Here is a 24,880-nt window from a genome sequence, read left to right on the forward strand (position 1 = left end):
TAGCAAGTTCACAACCCAGCAGTGTAAATTCCCTTGGGTTTCAAAGCCTGAGAGTAATCCTTTGTGGCTTGATGCTATGTCCTCTGGGCCCTCTGTGGCAGGAACTCCTTTCTCTCTGACCTCTGCATCCATGGCTCTGCCCTCAAAAGTCATTCCTCCTTATTTTGTCTTGTCTCTGTCCCTTTCAGTCCAGGCTGGCAGTGTTTCTGCTAGTATAAAATTATCAAAAACATTGTAAGTCTTTCACAAATGTCAAGGAATCTCACATTGTTAGACATCAGGGTGCTCCATGGGTCCTTCCTGGATAACCCCATCTTTATTGCAGGCTGTTACTGCGATGGTTGATTGGATCCCTAAATCACACACCTAATGTCTACAGCAAACAGCCGTCTGCTGCACCTTAGCCCTTTTTCATAGCATGCTATTTGGATAGTGTAAGAATCTTCCAAATGATCAACTCTTGGTTTCTTTTTCCTAAACAGTGCATTTCTCAATGTGTCTCTTTCTTCTCTCATCTTACTGTAAGCAGCAAAGAGAAATCTGGCTGCACCTTTCATACTTTGCCTGGAAATCTCCTAAGTCAAATTTCCAAGTTCTTCTTTTACAAGTTCTACTTTTCACCAAACAGTAGAGCATAATTCAGCCAAGTTTTCTGCCACTTTATGACAAGGATTGCCTTTTCTCTAGTGTCCAAGAATATGTTTCCCATTTATATCTGGGACTTCACCAGAAGCACCTTTATTGCTCATATTTCTAGAAACATTCTTTTAGAGGTAATATATATATGCCTTAACACAATAGAAGCTTTCTCCATAGCTCTCCTTCCTTCTTTCTGAGCCCTAACCAGAAGCTCCTTAAACTTCAATACTTCTACCAACAATCTCTTCAAGGCAACCCAGGCTTTTTCTGGCATGCACCTAAAAATTCTCCCAGCCTCTACCCATTACCCAGTTCCAAAGCCACTTCCACATTTTTAGGTGTTTGCTACAGCAGCATCTCACTTCCCAGTACTATCATGTTTATTAGTTTCCCAGGGCTGCCATAACAAAAGACCACAAACTAGGTGGCTTATAACAACAGAAATTTATTCTCTCACAATTCTAGAAGCTTGAAGCATATAATCAAGGTGTTGGCAGGGCTGCGCTCTCTCTGAAGGCTCTAGGAAAAGACACTTTCTTGCCTCTTCCAGCTTCTGGTGATTGCCAGCAATCCCTAGTGTTCCTAGGCTTGAAGATGCATCACTCCAATCTCTGTCTCCATCCTCCATGGCCACATTCTGAGGTGCTGGGTGGATATGAATATCCAACACATTCCAATCTGGTATAGTCTTTTTCTGCCGCCTTCCTATTTCTGTTTTAACTCACTGTCTCCGAGTCCAAGCTGTTCAATTCCCTTTATAATGAAGAGAAAAATGAATGTTGGCAAGGGAAAGTATTCTGTTTAAAGTTAAGAAAACTACTTGTCAGAGTCAGTCCTATAGTTGCTTTAATTATATGTATAAGTACCCCTGGAGTTATTTGTTGTATGTTTGTTTGTTTAGGGTGTTTGCTGCAAGCACCCACTGGTTCCACACAATCTTTTCTGGATTCTGTTAGCTACTATTCTATTCAGGAATTTTACATCTATGTTCATGAGTGAAATTGGCCTGTAATTTCTCTTTTTTGTTTCGTTCTTTGTCTGCTTTGGTTATACTAGCGTCATAGACTTAGGAAGCATTTCCTCTTTTTCTAGTCTCTGGAAGAGTTTGAACAAGATTGGAATAATCTATTCAATGACAGTTTGGTAGAATTTTCTGAACAATTCTTTGGGTTCATTGTTTACTTTGTGGAAAAAAATTAAATTATTGATTGGGTTCGACATTAGAAAATCCATAAACATAATTGATTATGTGAACAGAAGAACAACCAAAAAAAAAACCACATCTCAATAAGTGTAGAAAAAAAGCATTTAGGCTAGACACGGTGGCTCACGCCTGTAATCCCAGAACTTTGGGAGGCCAAGGCAGGCAGATCACAAGGTCAGGAGTTCAAGACCAGCCTGACCAACATGGTTAAACCCCATCTCTACTAAAAATACAAAAATTAGCCAGGCATGGTGGCGCACACCTTTAATCCCAGCTACTCAGAAGGCTGAGGCAGGAGAATTGCTTGAACCTGGGAGGCAAAGGTTGCAGTGGGCCGAGATGGCACCACTGCTCTCCAGCCTGGGTGACAGAGAAAGACTCCATCTCAAAAAAAAAAAAAAAAAAAAAAACAAGAAAAAGAAAAAAAGCATTTAATAAAATTCAACATCTGATTATGTTTCAACATCTATTCATAACTACTAAAACATTACCAAAGCTAATGTTTTTTTAAAACATCAAACCTGAGCATAGTGGCACATGCCTGTAGTCCCAGCTGCTAGGGAGGCTGAAGTAGAAGGATCACTTAAGCCCAGGAGTTCAAGGCTACAGTGAGCTATGATGGCACCACTACACTCCACCTTTGGCAACAGAGTGAGGGTCTCGCTATAGTAAAAAGAAAACAGAAAAAAAAGAAAAAAGAAAAACATCATTCTCAGTAGTGAAACTTAGTTGTTTTTTTAAAAATCAGAACATGACAAGCATGCCCAGCGTTAATACTTTTACTCAATATTATATTTGAGGTCTTAGCCAACCCAGCAAGGCCTAGCATTGGAAAAGGAGAAATTTTTTCCACATATTCACATTCACAGACAATAAGACTGTCTAGAATACCCAAAACAATAGACAAGTTATTGGAAACAATGAGAGAGTTTGGCAAAATGGCTCGCTTGCTTTCTCTCCCTCTCTCTCTATATGTATATATGAAACAATCCCTTCCCTTCCATATATATATATAAAAAATATATATAATTTCTACACCCCACCAAAAATTCAAAAATATAATGTTAAAGTCTTTATTATACAACTTTTCAAACATACACAAAAATTGGGAGAATAGTATAATGAACTCTCACATACCCATTACCCAGCTTCGCTTCAACACTTGTTCAACAATTATCAACACTTGGCCATTCTTCTTTCATCTCCCCCAACTTTTTAAAATTAAAAATAGTGACATTATATCATATAAACTATTTTAAACAAATGTCATGTCACCTTACCAGTAAATGCATATGAGTTTCTAATGAAGGCTTTTCATTTTTATCATAATGAACACAATTTTAGCATATAACCTAATCAAATTAACTCTAATACCTTAATATCATCTAATATCCAGTACAAATTAAAATGTATCAAAGTGCTTCAAAAATATATTTGGGTTTGATAAGCCATACTTTTGTTTTTTTACCATTTATTATAGGAATAAAAGAAGGAGGTGTGAGACCTATGTGAAGGAAACTGTAAAACTTTACTGAAATTCTTTAAAGAAGAAAATGAATGAAGAGATATGCCATGTTCAATGATGACAGGACTCAATATCTTTAAAATCACAATAGTGAACTATAAATTCAGTGCAAGTCTCATCAGCATTCAAATGGGGTTTTCAAAGAACCTGAGCCTCTGATTCCAAAATTTATATGGGAGATCAACATCTCAAGAAAATCAAAGAAGAATATAGTGGAAGATTTGCCCTACCAGATAACAAAACTTATTATAAAGAGTATTAAGATAGTATGGTATAGGAGGAAGAATCTATAGATCATAGATCAATCAGTGGAATGAAATAGAGTCCAGAAACAGAGTTATGAATATATGGAAGCTTGATGTGGCACTGCAGCTCTCTTCTTAAATGAGGAAACACTTACTAGGTGGTACAAGGACTATTTGTTATTCTCCTGGGGAAAAAATAAAAGAAATTGAATATCACACTATAACCCAAAATCAAGTCCATAAAGATTAAGAATTTAAATGGTAAAAGCAAAAATTTGAACTTTTAGAAGAAAATATAATACCTTTACAACCTTGAGGTAAGGGAGAATTCATAAGTAAACTCTTGATTAAAGGATGTACAAATTTAACTATATTTGTACTATAAAAGATATTCAGACATCTTTTCATTGGGGAAGTAAAAAAACAAACTACAAACTTGGAGAAGATATTTTTCAACACATACAACTGATACAAGATTAATATCCAAAATAGATACAAAATGCCTACAAATCAGTAGCAAAAGATAAACAACATAACACAAAAATGGGCAAAAAAAAAATAAGCATTTTACCACAAGGAAATACAAATAGACCATAAACATAAGAAAAGATATTACTGTGTTTTGAATGATGTTATTGCATCCAAAATTCATGTTAAAACTTAATTCCTAATGCTGCAGTATTAAGAGGTGTGGCATTTGGTAGGTGATTAAGTCATGATCAATCTTAACCTCTTTTTTTTTTTTTTTTTTTTTTTTTTGAGACGGAGTCTTGCTCTGTAGCCCGGGCTGGACTGCAGTGGCCAGATCTCAGCTCACTGCAAGCTCCGCCTCCCAGGTTTACGCCATTCTCCTGCCTCAGCCTCCCGAGTAGCTGGGACTACAGGCGCCCGCCACCTCGCCCCGCTAGTTTTTTGTATTTTTAGTAGAGACGGGGTTTCACCGTGTTAGCCAGGATGGTCTCGATCTCCTGACCTCGTGATCCGCCCATCTCGGCCTCCCAAAGTGCTGGGATTACAGGCTTGAGCCACCGCGCCCGGCAATCTTAACCTCTTGAATGGTATTAACAGCTTATTAAAGAGCTCATGATTGAAGGGACTGTTCTGTCTTTCCACCTTCACACAGTGCTCCTCTCCTCCAGAGGATGCAGCAACAAGGCACCATATTGGTAGCATAGAGCAGCCCTCAACAGACATCAGTCTTTTTTATTTTTTTATTTTTAGTTTTTGTGGATAGTAGGTATGTATATTTATGAGATACATGAGATATTTTGATATGGGCATGCAATGCATAATAATCACATCATAGAAAATGGGGTATCTCACCTCTCAAGCATTTATCCTTTGTGTTACAATCCAATTATGCTTTTAGTTATTTTTAAATGTACAACTAAATTATTATTAACTACAGTCACCCTGTTGTGCTACCAAATACTAGACCTTACTATTTTTTTCTGTACTCATTAACCATCCCTTTCTCCTCCCCCGACTCCCCTCCCCCCACCAAATACCAATCTTGCCAACATCTTGGACTTCCCAGACTCCAGACTGCGGGAAATAAATTTATATTGTTTATAAATTGCCCAGTCTCTCAGGGATTTTGTTATAGCAGCACAAACAGGCTAAGATACTTGATTTTATTTGCTTTTCTTTTTAAACCATATTCACCTTTTTTTTTTTTTTTTGAGACACGATCTCAATCTGTCACCCAGGCTGGAGTGTAGCGGTGATATCATGGCTCATTGCAGCCTCAAACTCCTAGGCTCAGAAGATCCTCCCATCTCAGCCTCCTGAGTAGTTGGGACTATAGGCACACACCACCCCACTTGGGTGATGTTTTTATTTTTTGTAAAGACTATCTTGCCCAGGCTCTGTATTAACCATTTTTAAGTACAGGCATGCCTCAGAGATATTGTAAGTTTGGTTCCAGATCACCATAATAAAGCAAATATTACAATAAAGGGAAATCACATGACTTTTTTTGTTTCTCATTGCACATAAAAGTTATGTTTACATTATACTGCAGTCTATTAACTGTGCAATAGCATTATGTCTAAAAAACCAATGTACATACCTTAATTTTAAAATATTTGGAGGAGGCAACAGATGCTTCCACTGATTATTCTCCCCACAAAAACACCAAATTTAACAACTATTTACAGAAAAAAGCACCTCCATAAGAACCAAAAATCAGGTGAATGATCACAGTACCTGGTTTTTAACTTCATATCTCTGAAAGAGGCACTGAAGAGGGTAGGAAAGACAGTCTTAAATTGCTGACACCACCCCTTTCCCATCTCTTGCACAGAGAGAGAATCTGTGTGCTTAGGGGTCAGGAAGAGTACAGCAATTGTAGGATATTGCATTGGAACTCAGTGCTGTCAACACTGTGCAGAACTCAGCTGACACCCACGGAGGCAGCACTGAGATGAGCCCTAGCCAGAGGGAAATCATGCATCCCAGGGGTCAGAACCTGAGTTTCCACAAGCCTCACCTCCATGGGCTAAAGTGCTCTGCGGTTCTAAGTAAACTTGAAAGGCAGTCTAGGCCATAAGGACTGCAACTCCTAGGCAAGTCATAGTGCTGTGCTGGGCTTGAAGCCAGTGGACATGGAGGGACATGCAACCTAGTGAGACACAGCCAAGGTAGCTAAGGTAATGGTTGCACCACCACTCCCCCTATCCCAGGCAGCATAGTTTGCAGCTTCAAAAGTGAGCCCTTCCTTCTGTCTGAGGAGAGGAAAGGGAAGAGTAAAGACAACTTTGTCCTGTGACTTGGATATCAGCTCAGTCTCAGTAAGATAGGGTGCTGGGCAGAGTCCTAAGGCATCTAGCTCCCAGACAGCATTTCTAGACACACCCTGGGAAGAAGAGAACCCACTGCCTTGAAGAGAAGGACTCGGGCCTGGCATGATTCACCACCTGCTGACTAAAGAGCCTTTGGGCCCTGAATAATCAGCAGCGGCAACCAGGTAGAACACACCATGGGCCTTGGGTGAGACTCTCAGATGTGCTGCCTTGTGGTGTGACCCAGCACATTCACAGCCGTGATGACAAAAAGCAGAGATTCCTTCCGCTTGAGGAAAGCAAAGGGAAGAGTAACAGGGACTTCGTCTTGCAGCTTAGATACCAGCTCAACCACAGTGGGGTAGAGCACCAAGTGGTAGGCTCATGGGATTCCTGATTCCAGGCCTTGGTTTTTGGCAGGTGTTTTTAGACCTACCCTGGGACAGAAGGGAACCCACTTCCCTAAAGGGTGAGTCCCAGGTCTGGCAGCATTCACCACAGCTGACTGAAGAGCCTTTGGGCCTTAAGGGAACATCGATGATAGTGTGGGAGTACTCCTCATGGGCTTGTGCTGGTGGTGACTGAGGGGAGAGACTCCTGTGCCTGGGGAAAGGAGAGGGAAGAGTAGGAAGGACTATGTCTTGTGGTTTGGGTGCCAGCTCAGCTGTAGTAGAATAGAGCACCAGGTACCTATCTCAAGTTTCCAACCCCAGACCCTGGCTCTGAGACAGCATTTCTGGACCCACCTAGGGTCTAAGGGAACTCATTGGTCTAAGGGACACAGCCTAACTGCCTTTGCCATCTGCTGACTATAGAGCCCTAGGGCCTTGAGCAAACATAGGCAGTAGCCCGGGAGTAGGTACAATGGGCCTGGGGTGAGACCTAGTGCTATGTTGGCTTCAGGTCTGACCTAGTGCAGTCCCAGTGGTGTATCACCCCTCCCCTAGATCCAGGCAACTCAGCACAGAGAGAGCAACTGTGTTTGTTTGGGAGGAAGTCAAAGAACAAGAGTGTCTACATGATAATCCAGAAAATTCTTCCAGATTTTATCCAAGATCACCAACATTGTCCCTCTGTGACTATGCAAGAACCACATTGTTACTGGGCTTGGGGTCCCCCCTAATGCAGATATGGTTGCAGTGACCAAAAACTTAGATCACAATACTCAAGTCTCTTTGAATACCTGGAAAGCCTTCCAGAGGTGAGTACAAGCAAGCCTAGATTACTACAATACTAGATTACTACAATAAATACCTAACTCTTCAATGCTCAGAAACCAACAAACATTCACAAGAATCAAAGAAAACATGGCCTCACCAAACAAACTAAATAAGGTACCAGGGTCCAATCCTGGAAAGACAGAGATATGTGATCCTTCAGACAGAGACTTCAAAATAGTGCGTTGAAGAAACAAAGAAGTTCAAGATGAATTCAAGAGACGGAATTCAGAATCCTATCAGATAAAATTAACAAATAAATTTAAATAATTAAAAAGAATCAAGCAGAAATTTTGGAGTTTAAAAATGCAATTGACATATTGTAGAATGAATCAGAGTCTCTTAATAGCAGAACTGATCAAGCAGAAGGAAGAATTGGTGAGCTTGAAGACAGGTTATTTGAAAATGCACAGCCAAAAGAGACAAAAAAGAAAAGAATATAAAAGGATGAAGCATACCTACAAGACCTAGGATATAGCCTTAACAGTGCAAATCAAAGAGGAGGCAGAGACAGAAATAAGGCTAGAAAGTTTATTCAAAGGAACAATAACAGAGGACTTTCCAAACCTAGAAAAAGATATTAATATTCAAGTATAAGATGATTATAGAACAACAAGCAGATTTAACACAAGACTCCTAAAGGGATTTAATAATCAAACTCCCAAAGGTCAAGGATAAAGAAAGGATCCTAAAAGCAGAAGAAAAAAGAGGAAAGAAAGAAAGAAAGAAAGAAAGAAAGAAAGAAAGAAAGAAAGAAAGAAAGAAAGAAAGAAAGAAAGAAGAGAAAGAAAGAACAGAGTTCCAATATTCCTGGCAGCAGACTTTTCAGTGGAAACCTTATAGGCCAGCAGAAAGTGGTATGACATATTTAAAGTGGTGAAGGAAAAAAACCTTTTACTCTAGATTAGTATATCTGGCAAAAATATCCTTCAAACATGAGGGAGAAATAAAGACTTTCTTAGACAAACTGAAGCTGAGGGATTTCATCAACAACAGACTTGTCCTCCAAGAAATGCTAAAGAAAGCTCTTCAATCTGAAAAAAAAAAAAAAAAGGATGTTAATGAGTTGTAAGAAATCACCTGAGGCCACACACGGTGGCTCACGCCTGTAATCCCAGCACTTTGGGAGGCCAAGGCGGGTGGAACACCTGAGGTCAGGAGTTCGAGACCAGCCTGACAAACATGGTGAAACCTCACTTCTACTTAAAATACAAAAATTAGCCGGGCGTGGTGGCAGGTGTCTGTAATCCCAGCTACTCGGCAGGCTGAGGCAGGATAATTGCTTGAACCTGGGAGGTGGAGGTTGCAGTGAGCTGAGATCGCGCCATTGCACTCCAGCCTGGGGAACAAGAGTGAGACTTCGTCTGAAAAAAAAAAAGAAATCATCTGAAGTTACAAAACTCACTGGTAATAGTAAGTACACAGAAAAACACAGAATATTATAACAGGGTCATTGTGATGTATAAAATACTCATATCTTTTTTTTTTTCCACTGAATGAGTCTCTTTTTATTCTCTTGGTAATCTCTTGCAGTTAACTACTTCCGTTGTAGGTGATGAAATGGGTAAGGCTCCACACTTCAGATGTTGGCACTGCTATGAGCATGGTCTTTCCCTTTATTGCAACTCACAATCAAAACCTTTGATTCTTTTTTATATTCCAGTCCCAGAAGTAGAAGTTAATTGATGAGTAGTAGCCTACAACCAGGCTCTAGCTCCTCCAGGAACACTACGGGATGAATTTGGTTTAACTATGCATTAAACTAAAAGGCATTCTCCCAAATGAGTTTAAATGCATTTTATTTTTAGACAACCTACATGACACGTTTTTCTTAAAAACAAAGCCTCCACTCCAAATAAATCATGGTCAAAATAAGTGAAGAGCTCAAGATTACGTCAGTCCCGTTTGTCTTAAGTCCTGGTGTTGTGTGGATGACAAGCAGAAGCCAGTTATGATGACAGGTGATAGATCCAAAGTAATCGCCAAATGTGTTAACATTTTTCCATTTCTAAATCATCCTTAAAGAAAATCATATATGGGGTCACACCATCCTCATGGTAGTCCAATAGAGCAACCATGCCATCTGGATCCACGTTTTCACCAATAAAGAACTGGGAGTTTTTGAAATTAGCAAGGATGTGCTTGATTTGTTCTGCAGCCCCCGTCATAAAATGTTTTACTCTTTCTGGTCTCTGTTCTTCAAGTTTGCCTTTGACTGATTTCATGTAATCTTTGATGTACTTCTTGCAGGTTTCTTTTGTGAAACTTGTCTCCTGTAGGTGATGGTTCATGACAATATCAACACCAGTGATTACTGCGCTTTAGGTACCTTCGCCCTCCGGGCCTTCAGCAGAGGCATTTCCACCAATAAGCGAGTCATCAGTGTTACCTTGTGTCCTACTAACCATCTTCCCCTCCACCTCCAGGCACAGCCCGGATCTTGTAGTTGTCGGAGAACATCTCATCTTAGCTGATGAGGTCCGGGTAGATAATTATGATGGCGACTGAAGGGAGACGAGGGCGGCGCTAGCTTAGCAGGAGCCCGAAACTCTCGGAGTGAGCGCGGTGCAGCTGGGGCAGCGCTGGGCGGGGAGTGGGGAGCGGGCGGAAAAAGCTAAAATACTCATATCTTAAGTAGAAAGACTAAAAGATGAACTGATCAAAAATAATAATTACAACAACTTTACAAGATATAGTACAATGAGATATAAATAGGAACAACAAAAAAATTTTTTAAAAGGAGGAACAAAGTTAAAGTATGGAGTTTTTCTTAGTTTTGTTTATTTGTGCAATCCATATTAAGTTATCATCAGTTTAAAATAATGGGTAATAAGATGTTATTTGAAAGCCTCATGGTAACCTCAAATCGAAAAACATACAATGAATACACAAAAAGTGAAAAGCAAGAAATTAAATCATACCACCAGAGAAAATCAGCTTCACTAAAAGGAAGACAGGAAGAAGGAAAAAAAAAAAAAGGAGGAAAAGACCAGAAAACAAATAACAAAATGGCAGGAATAAGTCCTTACTTGTCAATAACATTGATAGTAAATGGACTAAACTCTCCAATCAAAAGACATAGAGTGGCTGAATGGATTTAAAAAACAAAACTCAACAATTTGCCTGTAAGAAACACACTTCACACATATAAAGACACATACAGACTGAAAATAGATAGTTTTCAAGACAAAAAAACTATAAAAAGAGACAAAGAAAATCATTTTATAATAATAAAGGGGTCAATTCATCAAGAGGCTATAACAGTTGTAAATATATGTGCATCCAACACTGGAACACCTAGACATACAAAGCAAATATTATTAGAGAGATAGATACCAATACAGTAATAGCCGAAGACTTCAACACCCCCACTTTCAGCATTGCATAGATCATCCAAACAGAAAATCAACAAAGAAATATCAGACATAATATGCACTATAGACTAAATGGAACTAATACGCATTGACAGAACATTTTATCTAATGGCTGCAGAATATACATTCTTTTCCTCAGCACATGGGTCACTCTAAAGGATAGACCATATCTTAGGCCACAAAACAAGTCTTAAAACATTCAAAATTTAAAATAATATCAACTGCCTTCTCTAACCACAATGGAATAAAACTAGAAATCAGTAACAAGAGGAATTTTGGAAACTATACAAACACATGGTAATTGAACACTATGCAGCTGAATGAACAGTGGGCCAATGAGGAGATTAAGAAGGAAACTGAAAAATTTCTTCAAACAAATGATAATGGAAACACAACATACCAAAAACAATGGAATAAAACAAAAGTAGTATCAAGAAAAATGTAAACCTGTAAGCACCTACATCAGAAAAGTAGAAAAACTTCCAATAAACAACTTAATGTTGCATCTTAAAGAACTATAAAAGCGGCCGGGCGCAGTGGCTCACGCCTATAATCCCAGCACTTTGGGAGGCTGACAGGCGGATCACGAGGTCAGGAGTTCGAGACCAGCCTGGCCAACATGGCAAAATCCTGTCTCTACTAAAAATACAAAAAATTAGCCGGGCACGGTAGCACATGCCTCTAATCCCAGCTACTTGGGAGGCTGAGGCAGGAGAATCATTTGAATCCAGGAGGCAGAGGTTGCAGTGAGCAGAGATCATGCCACTGCACTCCAGCCTGGGTGAAAGTGTGAGATTCCGTCTCAAAAAAAAAAAAAAAAAAAAAAAAAAGAACTATAAAAGCAAGAGCAAACCAAACCTGAAGCTAGAAGAAGAAAAGAAACAATAAAGATCAGGGCAGCACTAAATGAAATTGAAATGAAGAAAGCAACACAAAAGATCAATGAAACAAAACGTTGATTTTTCGAAAAGATAAAATTGACAAATCTTTAGCTGACTAAGAAATAAAGAGAGAAGATTCAAATAAAAGCAGCAGTGAAAAATGAGACATTATAATTAATACCACAGAAATTCAAAGGATCATTAAAGGTTACTGTGAGCAACTATATGCCAATAAATTGGAAAACCTAGAAGAAATAGATAAATTTCTAAACACATAAAACCTATTAATATTGAATCATAAAGAAATCCAAAACCTGAACAGAACAATAACAAGTAATGAAATCAAAGCCATAATAAAAAATCTTCCAGCAAAGAAAAGCCTGCGATCTGAAGGCTTCGCTGTTAAATTTTACCAAACATTTAAAGAAGAACTGATACCAATCCTACTCAAACTATTCCAAAAAAACAGAGGAGGAGGGAATACTTTCGCACTTATTCTACAAGGCCAGTATTACCCTGATACCAAAAAGAAAAACACATCAAAAAAAGAAAATACAGACCAATATCCCTGATGAACATTGATGCAAAAATCCTCAACAAAATTACTAGTAAACCGAATTCAACAAGACATTAAAAGATCATTCATCATGACCAAGTGGGATTTATCCCAGGGATGAAAGAATGGTCCAACATATGCAAATCAATGTGATACATCATATCAACAGAATGAAGGACAAAAAGCATATGATCATTTCAACTGATGCTGAAAAAGCATTTGGTAACATTCAACATCCTTTTATGATAAAATCCCTCAAAAAACTGGATATAGAAGGAACTTACCTCAACATAATAAATACCATATATATGACAGACCCACAGCTGACATCATAGTGAATTGGGAAAAACTGAGAGACTTTCCTCTAAGATTTGGAACACCACAAAGATGCCCACTTTCACCACTGTTACTCAACATAGTACTGGAAGTCCTAGGTAGAACAATAAGACAAGAGAAAGAAATAAAGAGTATCCAAATTGGAATAGAAGAAGTCAAATAATCCTTGTTTACAGATTATATGATCTTATATTTTGAAAACTCTAAAGACTACCAAAAACCTTTTAGAACAGATAAACAAATTCAGTAATGTTGGCTGGGTGCAGTTGCTCATGTCTGTAATCTGAACATTTTAGAGGCCAAAACAGAAGGATTGCTTGAGCCCAGGAGTTCAGGATCAGCCTAGGCAACATAGGGAGACTTCATCTCCAAAAAAAAAAAAAAAAATTAGCTTGGCATGATGATGCATGCCTGTGGTCCCAGCTACTCAGGAGGCTGAGGTGGAAGGATTGCTTGGGCCCAGGAGATTGAGGCTGCAGTGAGCCCTGATCATACCACTGCACTACAGCCTGGGTGCAAAGTGAGACCCTGTTTCAAAAAACAAAACTCAGTAAAATTACAGGATACAAAATCAACATACAAAAATCAGAAGCATTTATATATGCCAGCAGTGAACAATCTGAAAAAGAATTCAGGAAAGTAATCCCATTAACCCATTTATAATAGCTACAAATAAAATTAAATACCTAGGAATTAACCAAAGAAGTGAAAGATCTCTACAATGAAAACTAGAAAACATTGATGAAAGAAATTGAAGAGAACACAAAAAAATGGAAAGAGATTCCATGTTTATGGATTGCAAGAATCAATATTGTTAAAAGGTCCATACTACCCAAGGCAGTCTGCAGATTCAGTGCAATCCCTATCAAAATACCAATGACATTCTTCACAGAAGTAGAAAAAAACAATTTTCAAATTTATACGGATCCACAAAATACCCATAATAGCCAAAGCTATCCTGAGCAAAAAGAATAAGACTAGAGAAATCACATTACCTGACTTCGAATTATACTACAGAGCAAGAGTAACCAAAACAGCATGGCAGTGGCATAAAAACAGACATAGACCAATGAAACAGACTGGAGAACCCAGAAATAAATCCATACATCTATAGTGAACTCATTTTTGACTAAGGTGCCAAGAACACATATTGGGGAAAGGACACCATCTTCAATAAATGTGCTGGGAAAACTGAATATCCATATGCAGAAGAGTGAAACTAGACCCCTATCTCTCATTATATACAAAAGTCAAGTCAAAATGGATTAAAGACTTAAATCTAACACTTCAAACTATGAAACTACTAAAAGAAAACATTGGAGAAACTCTCCAGGTCATTGGACTGGGCAAAGATTTCTTGAGTAATACCCCGGAAGCACAAACAGCCCAAGCAAGAAATGGGCAGATGGGATCACATCAAGTTAAAAAGCTTCTGCACAACAAAGGAAACAATCAACAATGTGTAGAGACAATCCACAGAAGGGGAGAACATATTTACAAACTATTCATCTGACAAAAGATTAATAACCAGAATATATCAAGAGCTCAAACAACTCAAACGGAAAAAAAAATCCAATAATCTGATTTAAAAATGGGCAAAAGATCTGAATAGACATTTCTCAAAAGAAGACATACAAATGGCAAACAGAGGAGGGCACAGTGGGTCACACCTGTAATCCCAGCACTTTGGGAGGCCAAGGCGGGCAGAACACTTGAGGTCAAGAGTTCAAGACCAGCCTGGCCAACATAGTGAAACCCCGTCTCTACTAAAACTACAAAAATTAGCCAGTCATGGTGGCAGGCACCTGTAATCCCAGCTTCTCAGGAGGCTGAGACATGAGAATCGCTTGAATCCAGGAGGCAGAGGTTGCAGCGAGCCGGGATCATGCCATTGCACTCCAGCCTGGGTGACAGAGTGAGACTCTGTCTCAAAAAACCAAATGGTTAATAGACATGTGAAAAGGTTTTTGACATAATTGATCATCAGAGAAATGAAAAAACATTTTCTTTGCTCATCCAAAACTACAGTGAAATATCATCTCACCTCAGCTAAACTGGCTTTTATCCAAAAGACAGGCAATAACAAATGCCAACAAGGATATAGAGGAAAGGGAACCGTCATACACTTTTAGTGGGAATGTAAATTAGTACAACCACTATGAAGAACAGTTTGGAGGTTCCTCAAACAACTAAAAATATAGTTGTCATATGATCCAGCAATCCCACTGCTAGGTATATACCATAATGAAAGCAAATCACTATATTGAGGAGATATCTGCATTCCCATGCTTATTGCAGCACTGTCCACAATAGCCAAAATTTGGAAACAACCTAAGTGTACATCAGCAGATGAATGGATAAAGAAAACATGGTGCATATACACAATGGAGTACTATTCAGCCATAAAAAACGTATGAGAGCTTATCATTTGCAATAACATAGATGGAAATGGAGATCATTACATTAAGTGAAATAAACCAGGCACAAAAAGACAAACTTTTCATATTCTCACTTATGTGGGAGCTAAAAATTAAAACAATTGAACACATGGAGGTAGTAGAATGATGGTTACCAGAGGCTGAGAAGGGAAGTAGGTGAGGGATGTTTAATGGGTACAAAAAATAATTAGAAATAATGAATAAAATTTATTATTTGAAAACACAACAGAGTGACTATAGTCAATAACAATCTAATTGTACATTTAAAAATAACTAAAAGGTATAACTGGATTGTTTGTAACACAAAAGATAAATGTTTGAAGTGACTGATACCCCATTTACCCTGATACGATTATTATGCCTTGAGTGACTGTATCAAAATCTCATATACCCAATAAATATATACACCTGCAATGTACCCCAAAAATTAAAAATTCAAACCATTTAAAAATTAAAAATAGATATTTTGTTGCTAAAAAATGCTAACAGTCATCAGAATCTTCAGCAACTTGTCATCTTTTTGCAGTTGGAGGGTCTTGCCTCAATGATATTAAGGGCTGCTAACTGGTAATAGTTGCTGAAGGTTGGGGTGGCTATGGCAATTTCTTAAGAGAAGATAAAATGAAGTTTGCCATATAAATTGACTGTTCCTTTCACAAAAGATTTCTCTGTAGCATGCAACGCTGTTTGAAAGCATTTTACCCACAGAACTTTCAAAATTAGAGTCTATTTGGGTGTTAAAACTTAATGGCAAAACAAACAAACAAAAAAATAGAGCCTATGCTCTCAAGCTCTGCTACTGCTTTATCACCTATGTTTATGTAACATTCTAAATTCTTTGTTGTCACTTCAACAATTTTTACAGCATCTTCATCAGGAGTAGGTTCCATCTGAAAAAAAAAAAAAATGTTTTTTTTTGCTCTATAAGAAGTAACTCCTCATCCATTCAAGTTGGTTTTTCTGTTTGTTTTCAGAGACAGGGTCTCCGTCACCCAAGCTGTACTGGAGTGCAGTGACATGATCACAGCTCACCACAGCCTCAAATTCCTAGGCTTAAGCAATCCTCTCATCTCAGCCTCCCAAGTAGCTAGGACTACAGGTGCACCCCACCACATCCAGCTAATTTTTTAAATTGTATCTTTTATACAGATGGAGTTTCACTATGTTGCCCAGGCTGGTCTCAAACTCCTGGCCTCAAGTCATCCTGCTGCCTCAGCCTCCCAAAGTGCTGGGGAGCCACCACACCCAGCCTCTGTTCAAGTTGTATCATGAGATTGCAGCAATTCAGTCATGTTTTCAGGCTCCACTTTAGTTCTCTTGCTATTTCCACCACGTATGCAGTTACTTCTTCCAGTGAAGTCCTGAATCGCTCAAAGTCATCCATGAGGGATGGAATCAGTTTCTTCTAAATTCCTACTAATGTTGATATTTTGACCTCCTCCCATGAATTTTAATGGCATCTAGAATGGTGAATTCTTCCAGAAGATTGTCAATTTACTTCGCCAAAGTCCATCAAAAAAATCACTATCTATGGCAGCTGTAGCCTTATGTAATGTATTTCTTAAATAATAAGACTTGAAAGTTGAAAGTAGTCCTTGATCCATCTACAGAATGGATGTCGTGTTTGCAGGCACGAAAACAACATCAATTTCTTTGTACATCTCCACCAGAGCTCTTGAGCATCCAGGTACAATGTCAATGAGCAGTAATAAAAAAAGGCATCTTTTTTTGCTGATAAATGGGTCTCAACAGTAGGCTTAAAATATTCAGTAAGTCATGCTATAAACAGATGTGCCATAATCCAAGCTTTGTTATTCCATTTATAGAATACAGACAGAATAGATTTATCATAACCCTTAAGGGCCCTAAGATTTTCAGAGTGGTAAATAAGCACTGGCTTCATCTTAAAGTCGCCAGCTGCATTAGCCCCTAACAAGAAAGTCAATCTATCCTTCGAAGCCAGACATTGACTTCTCTCTAGGTATGAAAGTTCTAGACAGCAGCATCTTCCAATAGAAGGCTACTTCATCTACAATGATAACGTATTATTTAGTATAGCCACCTTGATCAATTACCTCAGCTATATATTCTAGATCAGTAGTCCCCAACCTTTTTGACACCAGGGACTGGTTTCATGGAAAACAATTTTTCCGCGGACTGAGGGGTGGCGGTGGAGGGGCATGGTGGGGGAGGGGCGGGGAAATGATTTGGGGATGAAACTGTTCCACTTCAGATCATCCGGCATTAGGGCATTAGAGTCTCATCCTAGATCCCTCACATGTGCAGTTCACAATAGGGTTTGCGCTCCTGTGAAAATCTAATGCTGCTGCTGATCTGACAGGAGGCGGAGCTTAAGCGGTAATTCTCACTCCCCGCCCATCCCCACCCCGCCCCCCCACCTTCTCCAGCTGTGCTCCCTTGTTCCTTACAGGCCAGGGACCAGTACCAGTCCAAGGGCCGGAGGATGGGGACCCCTGTTCTAGATAACTTGCTATAGCTGCCACATCAGCATTTGCTGCTTCACCTTACACTTCTTTCTACATTATGAAGACAGCTTCTTTCCTTAAACTTCATGAACCAACCTCTGCTAGCTTCTAACTTGTCTTCTGCAACTTCTTCAGGTCTCTCAGACTTCACAAAATTGAAGAGTTAGGGCTTTGGTCTGGATTCAGCTTTGGCTTAAGGGAATGTTGTGGCTGGTTTGATCTTCTATCCAGACCACGCAAACGTTCTTCATATTGGCGGTAAGGCTGTTTCACTTTCTTATCATTCATGTGTTCACTGGAGTAGCACTTTTAATTTCCTTCAAAAACTTCTCCTTTGCATCCACAACTTGGCTGTCTGGTGCAAGGGGGCCTATCTCAGCTTTCAACATGCCTTCTGCACTAAGCTGAATCATTTCTAGCTTTTGATTTAAAGTGAGAGATATGCAACTTTTCCTTTCACTTGAAACCTAGAAACCATTGTAGAGTTCTTAACTGGCCTCATTTCAGTATTATTGTGTAAGGGAACAGATAGGTCCAAGGAGAGGGAGAGAGATGGTAGAATAGCCTGTCAGTGGGGCAGTCAGAACACACATTTATTGATTGATTGCTGTCTTCTATGGGTGTGGTTTGTGGTGCCCCAAAACAATTACAAAGGTGATTTCAACTTCTCACTGATTATAGATCACCATAGCAGATTTATGAGAAGAAAAATAATAAACGCAATCATATTGGTAGTGTTCTAGTCCTAGATACGTTCATGCATGTTCATTTTATTGATAAGCACCATAACTTCAATTTCATATGCATAAAAATGTTCAAAAAAGTGTACATTCTCTTTTAATACTGTAGTGAGTCAACACTCCCCAACAAAAACTGGATTTCCTGAAAAACAGGTTAAGGTAGCGGGTGGCGGGGGGATGCTTTTCAGAATGCCAAAGGTCAACATGTATCATCTTCTGCAACTAAAATGTATGTATATGCATACCTTTCCTTCAGTTTAAGACAAGGGGGTGTCGTGGAATTATCGTGTAAAACTTCACCACTACCTTAACCATAAAAATCAAGTATGTGCTTTTCTTTGGTTTGTTGGTCAAAGAAAAAATTACAACTCAGAAGACTTTCTTGGAGATGCCTACGCTCAGTGTATCCAAACTTTAGGCATGTCGGGTACAATATTGATTTACAAAAAGTTCCTCTAATCAATCCTGAGCTAATAACTTACTGTGGAAAGAGTAATTGATCACAGCCATCCCTCCAACTGGAGTCAACTTTCATGACTGTTCTGATTTCCTTTATTTTGGGGCAGTTCATCCAAACTTCTAATTAAACGGCAACTACCTCACTTTTGATAAGTGGTTTACAAGAAACAGCAACAACAAAGCAGTTGCGGAGGAAAGAAAAGAAACACAGTTAAAAAAAAAAAAAAAAAAAAAAAAGGAAAAGAAATCTCCCAGGAGAAAGGGATGTGGAAGCTGAAACTACGGGCAATTTCCACACTAAGACTTCCAAAAGCATATGCAAGATCGGAGCAAAACTTTCAAGTGCTCTTTTTCAGTGTAATGCTAGCGACGAAGTTCAGCTTGGAAAGCCCAGGGCTTAAAAAAAAAAACAACAAAAAAGACAATATGTAGAACCGTTTGGCTTCAGCAAAACCCACCGCAAAGATGGCGGTGGGACTAAGCCCCTTCTCCCGACGCCGAAGCCTCTCGCCTCACATTTCCCACAAACCCTTCTCGGCGCCCGGCTCGCCGAAACCTGCCCGGCCGGTGCCCGGCCACTGCGCACGCGCAGAACGACGTCACGTGCGCTCCCAGGGCTTGGCGGAGCTGGCAGGAGGAGCCTTGCCAGCTTCCGCCGCCGCGTCGCTTCAGGTCTCGGACGGCGGATTCGCGCTGCCTCCGCCGCCGCGGGGCAGCCGGGGGGTAGGGAGCCAAGCGAGGGGCGCGCGTTGGCGCGGCCATGAGACTGAGCCGGATCCGGTGACAGCAGGGAGCCGAGCGGCCCGGGCCCTGAGCGCGTCTTTTCCGGGGGGCCTCGCCCTCCTGCTTGCGGGGCCGGGGCTCCTGCTGCCGTTGCTGGCGCTGCTGCTGGCTGTGGCGGCGGCCAGGATCATGTCGGGTCGCCGCTGCGCCGGCGGGGGAGCGGCCTCCGCGAGCGCGGCGGCCGAGGCCATGGAGCCGGCCGCCCGAGAGCTATTTGAGGCGTGCCGCAACGGGGACGTGGAGCGAGTCAAGAGGCTAGTGACGCCTGAGAAGGTGAACAGCCGCGACACGGCGGGCAGGAAATCCACCCCGCTGCACTTCGCCGCAGGTAACCGGGGCCAGCGTTCCCTCGCCTCGCTCCAGACCCCCCCACCTGCGCACCCGGGGCCGACAGGCCTGAAACCAGTGCTCCTCCGCCCCCCGACCTTTCTCCAGGGCTCAGGTCCTGGTGATCTCGCTCTCTTCCAGTGGGGACTGAGGAGATTAGGGGTGGGGTGAGCGTGCCACACTCACTGGAAGTTTTTGTTTTGTTTTTTTGCCGGGGGTGGGGGGTGGTTTGGGGTTTTGGCTTTGTTTTGTTTTACAGTATCAACAATACCTGTACCAACTTCCGGTCTTGTTACCCTAGAAGGCCTCTACACACAAGAAAGTAGGGGAAGTAGTTGATAGACCTTATGATTTAAAAGGTCAGTTATCTCCAAAATTTTTCGTTCTTGCGAGTTCCATTTGGGTTAAGGTCTTGAAGGACTTTGTAAAATACAAGGAAGTAATTTCGGAGGAGTAACTTAATAGGATCTTGACACATTAGCATTAGTTTATCAGAATAGCCAATCATTACCAAGTTTCTGGAGTGACTAGAACTGGAAATAGGCAAGTTTGGGAGAACTGAAATCTGACTTAGGCTGGGTGCGGGAAGCCTTAGACGCACACACACACAAACACACACACACAAGTTGGGGTAGAAAGTAGTAGTGTAAGAGAAAAGCTGGTGCAAGTACTTTAGCTTGAATCTAGAATTTAAGTTGGGACTAACCTTGCTTCATTCTGAAATTTAGATCGTTTGAATTACATTAATATATAGTAGGTTCACTTCATGATATAAGCATGTTAAATTTAGTCGAAGAATTTAAAAGAACCTTAGATGGGATATTCAGCTTATTTCCATAAAACATGCATGCTTTTCACTTGTAGGAAAGATTATGACTTTTTCTAACTTCAGGTGAGTCATACGTGATTGAAAATGGGAGTACCTCTTCGTACCTCTGACAATCCTGGTTTTTTGTTTTGTGTATTTCATGAATGTTTAAAACAATTTTTTAAAAAATCAGGGAATACTTTTAAAGTACTCCTGTTCTTTTGGAGCTAGGTTGATGAAGAGAAAAGGAGCAGTGAGAAAGATTTCCTGTTTCACAGATACTACTTTTACACTTTCTACGAATTGGAGATTTGTTCGCTTTAACTTGTTCCGGGTTTTAAATGTAAATACTACCAGGAGGTATGCTTTTTTGACCAATTGCACCTTTGTTGGATTTCCACTGGGGAGTCTTTTAAAAAGAAGAAAGTTTGGAGAATCTAGGTGGGAGAATTAAAAACAGTTTGTGGGCAATGGAAAGAGAAGGAAGAATACGTAAGTCAAATCACACCTAGTTAGCCTTTTTGCCTGAAATGTTGGTGGTAAGTGCTGCCGTTCTTGAGCTAATTTAGATTGTCCTGTTTGACCATGTAGTCAACATTTAAACAACTGGTTTGGCAAACTGTCACGATCAACTGATACATAAGCCGAAGGGTAAGGTTACTTAGATTCTGTTCGGTTGATCTATGGGATAAAAATAACCAAGAAAGATCTTAGTTGCTACCTTTTAAGAATTTGGTGTATTAGTGAGTTCATATCTGAAAATAGTAATATTTAGAGGTGTAAGGTTATGGTGTTAGATCCTCACTGACCTTGTTCCTTCTCTACCTTCCCGCCTTCAGTTCTGTCCTAACATTTCAAAGCATTTTTTTACATAGGTTTCATTTTATTTGTTTAAGTTTGGAAAACTTAATATTTTGGAAACCAACCCACCACTCGCAACTTACCCAAATTATCAGGTATAGGTTATAAAATTAAGAGGTAGAGGTATGAAAAGGGAGTAATAAAAATTATGAGGTGGGAGTTCTTCATTCAACCAGAGCTTGTAAAGTCCTGTACTTCAATCATATAAGAAACTTTTTAAAAAACTGGCTTTGTAAATTTAATCTGAATTTTAGGTTCATCAGAGAAAAGCTCTTTAAGTGCATCTAACTACTTTTTCACTTAATGTATGGAGAATACACTTTATAATCTGTTGTAGGTAGTGAGTTATCAGTCATGTTAATGTGCCTGCAAGCGTACTGTTGGAAGTTCAACACAGGTGGTAGTATTATGTAACTGCCTGACCAAGCAGTTTCTTGTGTTTGTACATCAGTCATAGAGTTAGCTGATGGAGGTGATGGGGGACGTAATTATTTTAAAATTTTTTATAGCCAGTTTAAAGTTTGGAGATTTTATTAGAGGAGGCATGTTTTTTGTCTTTTTGTTTTGATTCCCAAGTAGTTTTAGCACTGAGAGGTGCGTGCAGACCACAGAAAATGAAAATCAGTTTAGAAAACATTTGGTTTAATTTCATCCCCAAAAGTTAGTTCAATTAACAGAATAATCAGTTGCCAGCACCAAGACAGTTAAATTCTATTAATGAGGAAGACAGTCAGCATAAACAGGAATTTTCCTTCTACTAGGTGATATTTTATTATTGCACTAGATTGCATACTTCTAGATAAATATTATTTAAGAAGTAATTCCTTAGGAGAAAAATGACTCTGAAAATCGTTTCCTTTTCAGTCCGCCTGCCACTGCCCCCGACCATACACAGATATACACAAGATAGGAATAATTTTTTTTTTTTTTGAGACAGAGTCTAGCTCTGTCTCCCAAGCTGGAGTGCAATGGCACGATCTCAGCTCACTGCAACCTCCATCTCCCAGGTTCAAGCGATTCTCCTGTCTCAGCCTCCTGAGTAGCTGGGATTACAGGTATGTACCACCACGCCCGGCTAATTTTTGTATTTTTAGTAGAGACAGGGTTTCACCATGTTGGTCAGGCTGGTCTCAAACTCTTGACCTCGTGATCCGCCTGCCTCGGCCTCCCAAAGTACTGGGATCACAGGCGAGAGCCGCCGTGCCTAGCCAGGAATGATTTTTTCCAACACATAACAGAACTTGTAGAGGCAAGTTGGTGGTAGGGTGGCTGTTGCTCTAATTTTACTAAAAGCAAAAGTATCTGAAATTCTTGACAGTTAATGCCCTAGAAAACAACAGATTTCAGTAAAGAAGACTCTGCTTCTCTGAGCTTATTTCTAAAAAGTAAAGAAGAGGTGACACAAACTTGGGGAGAAAGTCATCTTGATGTCATCATAGAAATGAAAGAAATATGTGGCATTCCTTACAATCTTAGAACTCTTGGAGTAGAGGTAGAAGCTTGCATTGTAGAGTCCTAGCTAAACAAGGTAACACTTGTTTTATATTTATAATATGTTACTGTTAGTATGAGTATGCTACTGAGCCATATACATTGGACCGGTTAGACTGGACTTGGATTATTATATTCAATTGTGTGAATCAAATATAAGATGGGATTTTTTTATTCAGAGGAGGAAAGTGGAATCAGAGCATCTGGAATTTATTGCACAAGCATAGATAGGAAAATTAGTGCTGCTTATTCTAGAGATGAAAGAAGACTATACCATGTTACTGTCTTCACATATGTGGAAGAATCACAAAGAGTGAGTGGATATTACTTGTGTGGCTATGGGAGTCAAAACTAAGGCCAGTAGGTGGAAGGTTACAAGGGGTCAGACAACCTTTAACAATATTCAGCCATGGAACTGGCTGGAAGTATCCAAGCAGTGGCTGGACTGGCATTTTTCAGAGATGTTGTAGAGAGGATTTCAGCCTAGTTCAGCCAACAAGTTATAATCTCATTGGTACAAGAAAATGGGATGATTCCTCCAATCGAAGGCTTTGACTGCTCAGCTACCAAAGATATACTAGCTTTTGTGATTGCCATTCATATCTTTTCCCGAAATGATAACTATTGGAGACCTCCAGTGACCTGTCAGTAATATTTCCTTCTTTGGCTGTAGGCCAATATCATAGTTGTAAGAGATGCGCAAAATTTATCCAACACTCTTCACCTGAAACTACAATTATAGATTGTTGTTTTAAGGATTGGTTTTTGCTATGGGAGATGTTTAAATCATACATCAGCAGGAAACCCTAGTATCAAATAAAGATCAATCTATTTAGGAATTCATCATCTTTCTTGACTTGTCAAATCTCCCAATGTATTATCAAGATTTTGAGCCGTACCTTTGCCCTCAGCTCTTGCTGGATTTAGAGGTAGACAGTTGACTTCAGTAACAAGAGTTTGGAGTACTCCTTTCAGTATTTCCCCATTCAGATGGTCAAAATTTCATCACTGTAGAGGCCATGGCATTCTTTTCCAAGTTTCTACTAATCTGGCCAGACAGTATATCTATCCCAAGTTGAGATGGGCAAAATCCTCTCCCTTGTATTCTTCATTCTTAAGAAATATATGTGGGAAATACTTTTCTGGATCTTAGCAAACTGAAGTTAATAGTAAATGAGGCCCAGGCATGGTGCCACAGGCTATAATCCCAGCACTCTGGGAGGCAAAGGCAGGAGTATCACCTGAGCTCAAGAGTTCAAGACCAGCCTGGGCAACATGGTAAAACCTCATCTCTACAAAAAAATAGAAAAATGAGCCGGGCATGGTGGCACAGGCCTGACACTTTGGGAGGCATAGACAGGTGTATCACTTGAGCTTAAGAGTTCAAGAGCAGCCTGGGCAACATGGCGAAACTTCATCTCTACAAAAAAAAATAGAAAACTTAGCCAGGCATGGTGGCGCAGGCCTGTAGTACTAGCTACTTGGGAGGCTAAGGTTGGAGGATTACTTGAGCCAAGGCTGCAGTGAGCTGAAATTGCACCATTGCGTTCTAGGCTGGGCAACAGAGGGAAACACAGAATAGTAAATGAGAGGTTTAAAATGACGTTCCTCAGAAAAAATCTGTCACTGAGAGTCCTGACTGACTGTTGCTTGAAAGCTGAAGGCTGTTTGATTATACCTTCCAATCTCCCAGACCACAGGAGCTTTGTTTTGTGGCATTTGTTAAC

At 40.0% G+C, this 24,880-nt stretch overlaps 2 protein-coding genes and 1 pseudogene across 2 annotated transcripts in view; 1 reads left to right on the plus strand and 2 right to left on the minus strand.

The window, feature by feature from the left end:
- Positions 1–1,051: 1,051 nt before the first annotated feature.
- Positions 1,052–19,797, minus strand: LOC140712470 (uncharacterized). The gene is made up of 3 exons (XM_073019531.1): positions 19,723–19,797; positions 19,342–19,649; positions 1,052–1,392 (listed from the first exon to the last, which is right to left on the minus strand). The coding sequence occupies exons 1-3, from the start codon at positions 19,795–19,797 to the stop codon at positions 1,356–1,358; spliced, it is 420 nt and encodes a 139-aa protein (XP_072875632.1). The 3' UTR covers positions 1,052–1,355.
- Positions 9,509–10,103, minus strand: LOC103216253 (translationally-controlled tumor protein-like; annotated as a pseudogene).
- The window catches only part of TNKS2 (tankyrase 2), a 66,402-nt gene continuing 61,051 nt past the window's right edge, over positions 19,530–24,880 (plus strand). Inside the window, exon 1 of the mRNA XM_007963534.3 lies at positions 19,530–19,994. Within this exon, the coding sequence (XP_007961725.2) occupies positions 19,796–19,994 (199 nt within the window). The 5' untranslated portion in view covers positions 19,530–19,795. The remainder of the gene's footprint in view (positions 19,995–24,880) is intronic.

This window comes from Chlorocebus sabaeus, chromosome 9, assembly GCF_047675955.1.
Source record: "Chlorocebus sabaeus isolate Y175 chromosome 9, mChlSab1.0.hap1, whole genome shotgun sequence".
Classification (NCBI taxonomy): domain Eukaryota; kingdom Metazoa; phylum Chordata; class Mammalia; order Primates; family Cercopithecidae; genus Chlorocebus; species Chlorocebus sabaeus.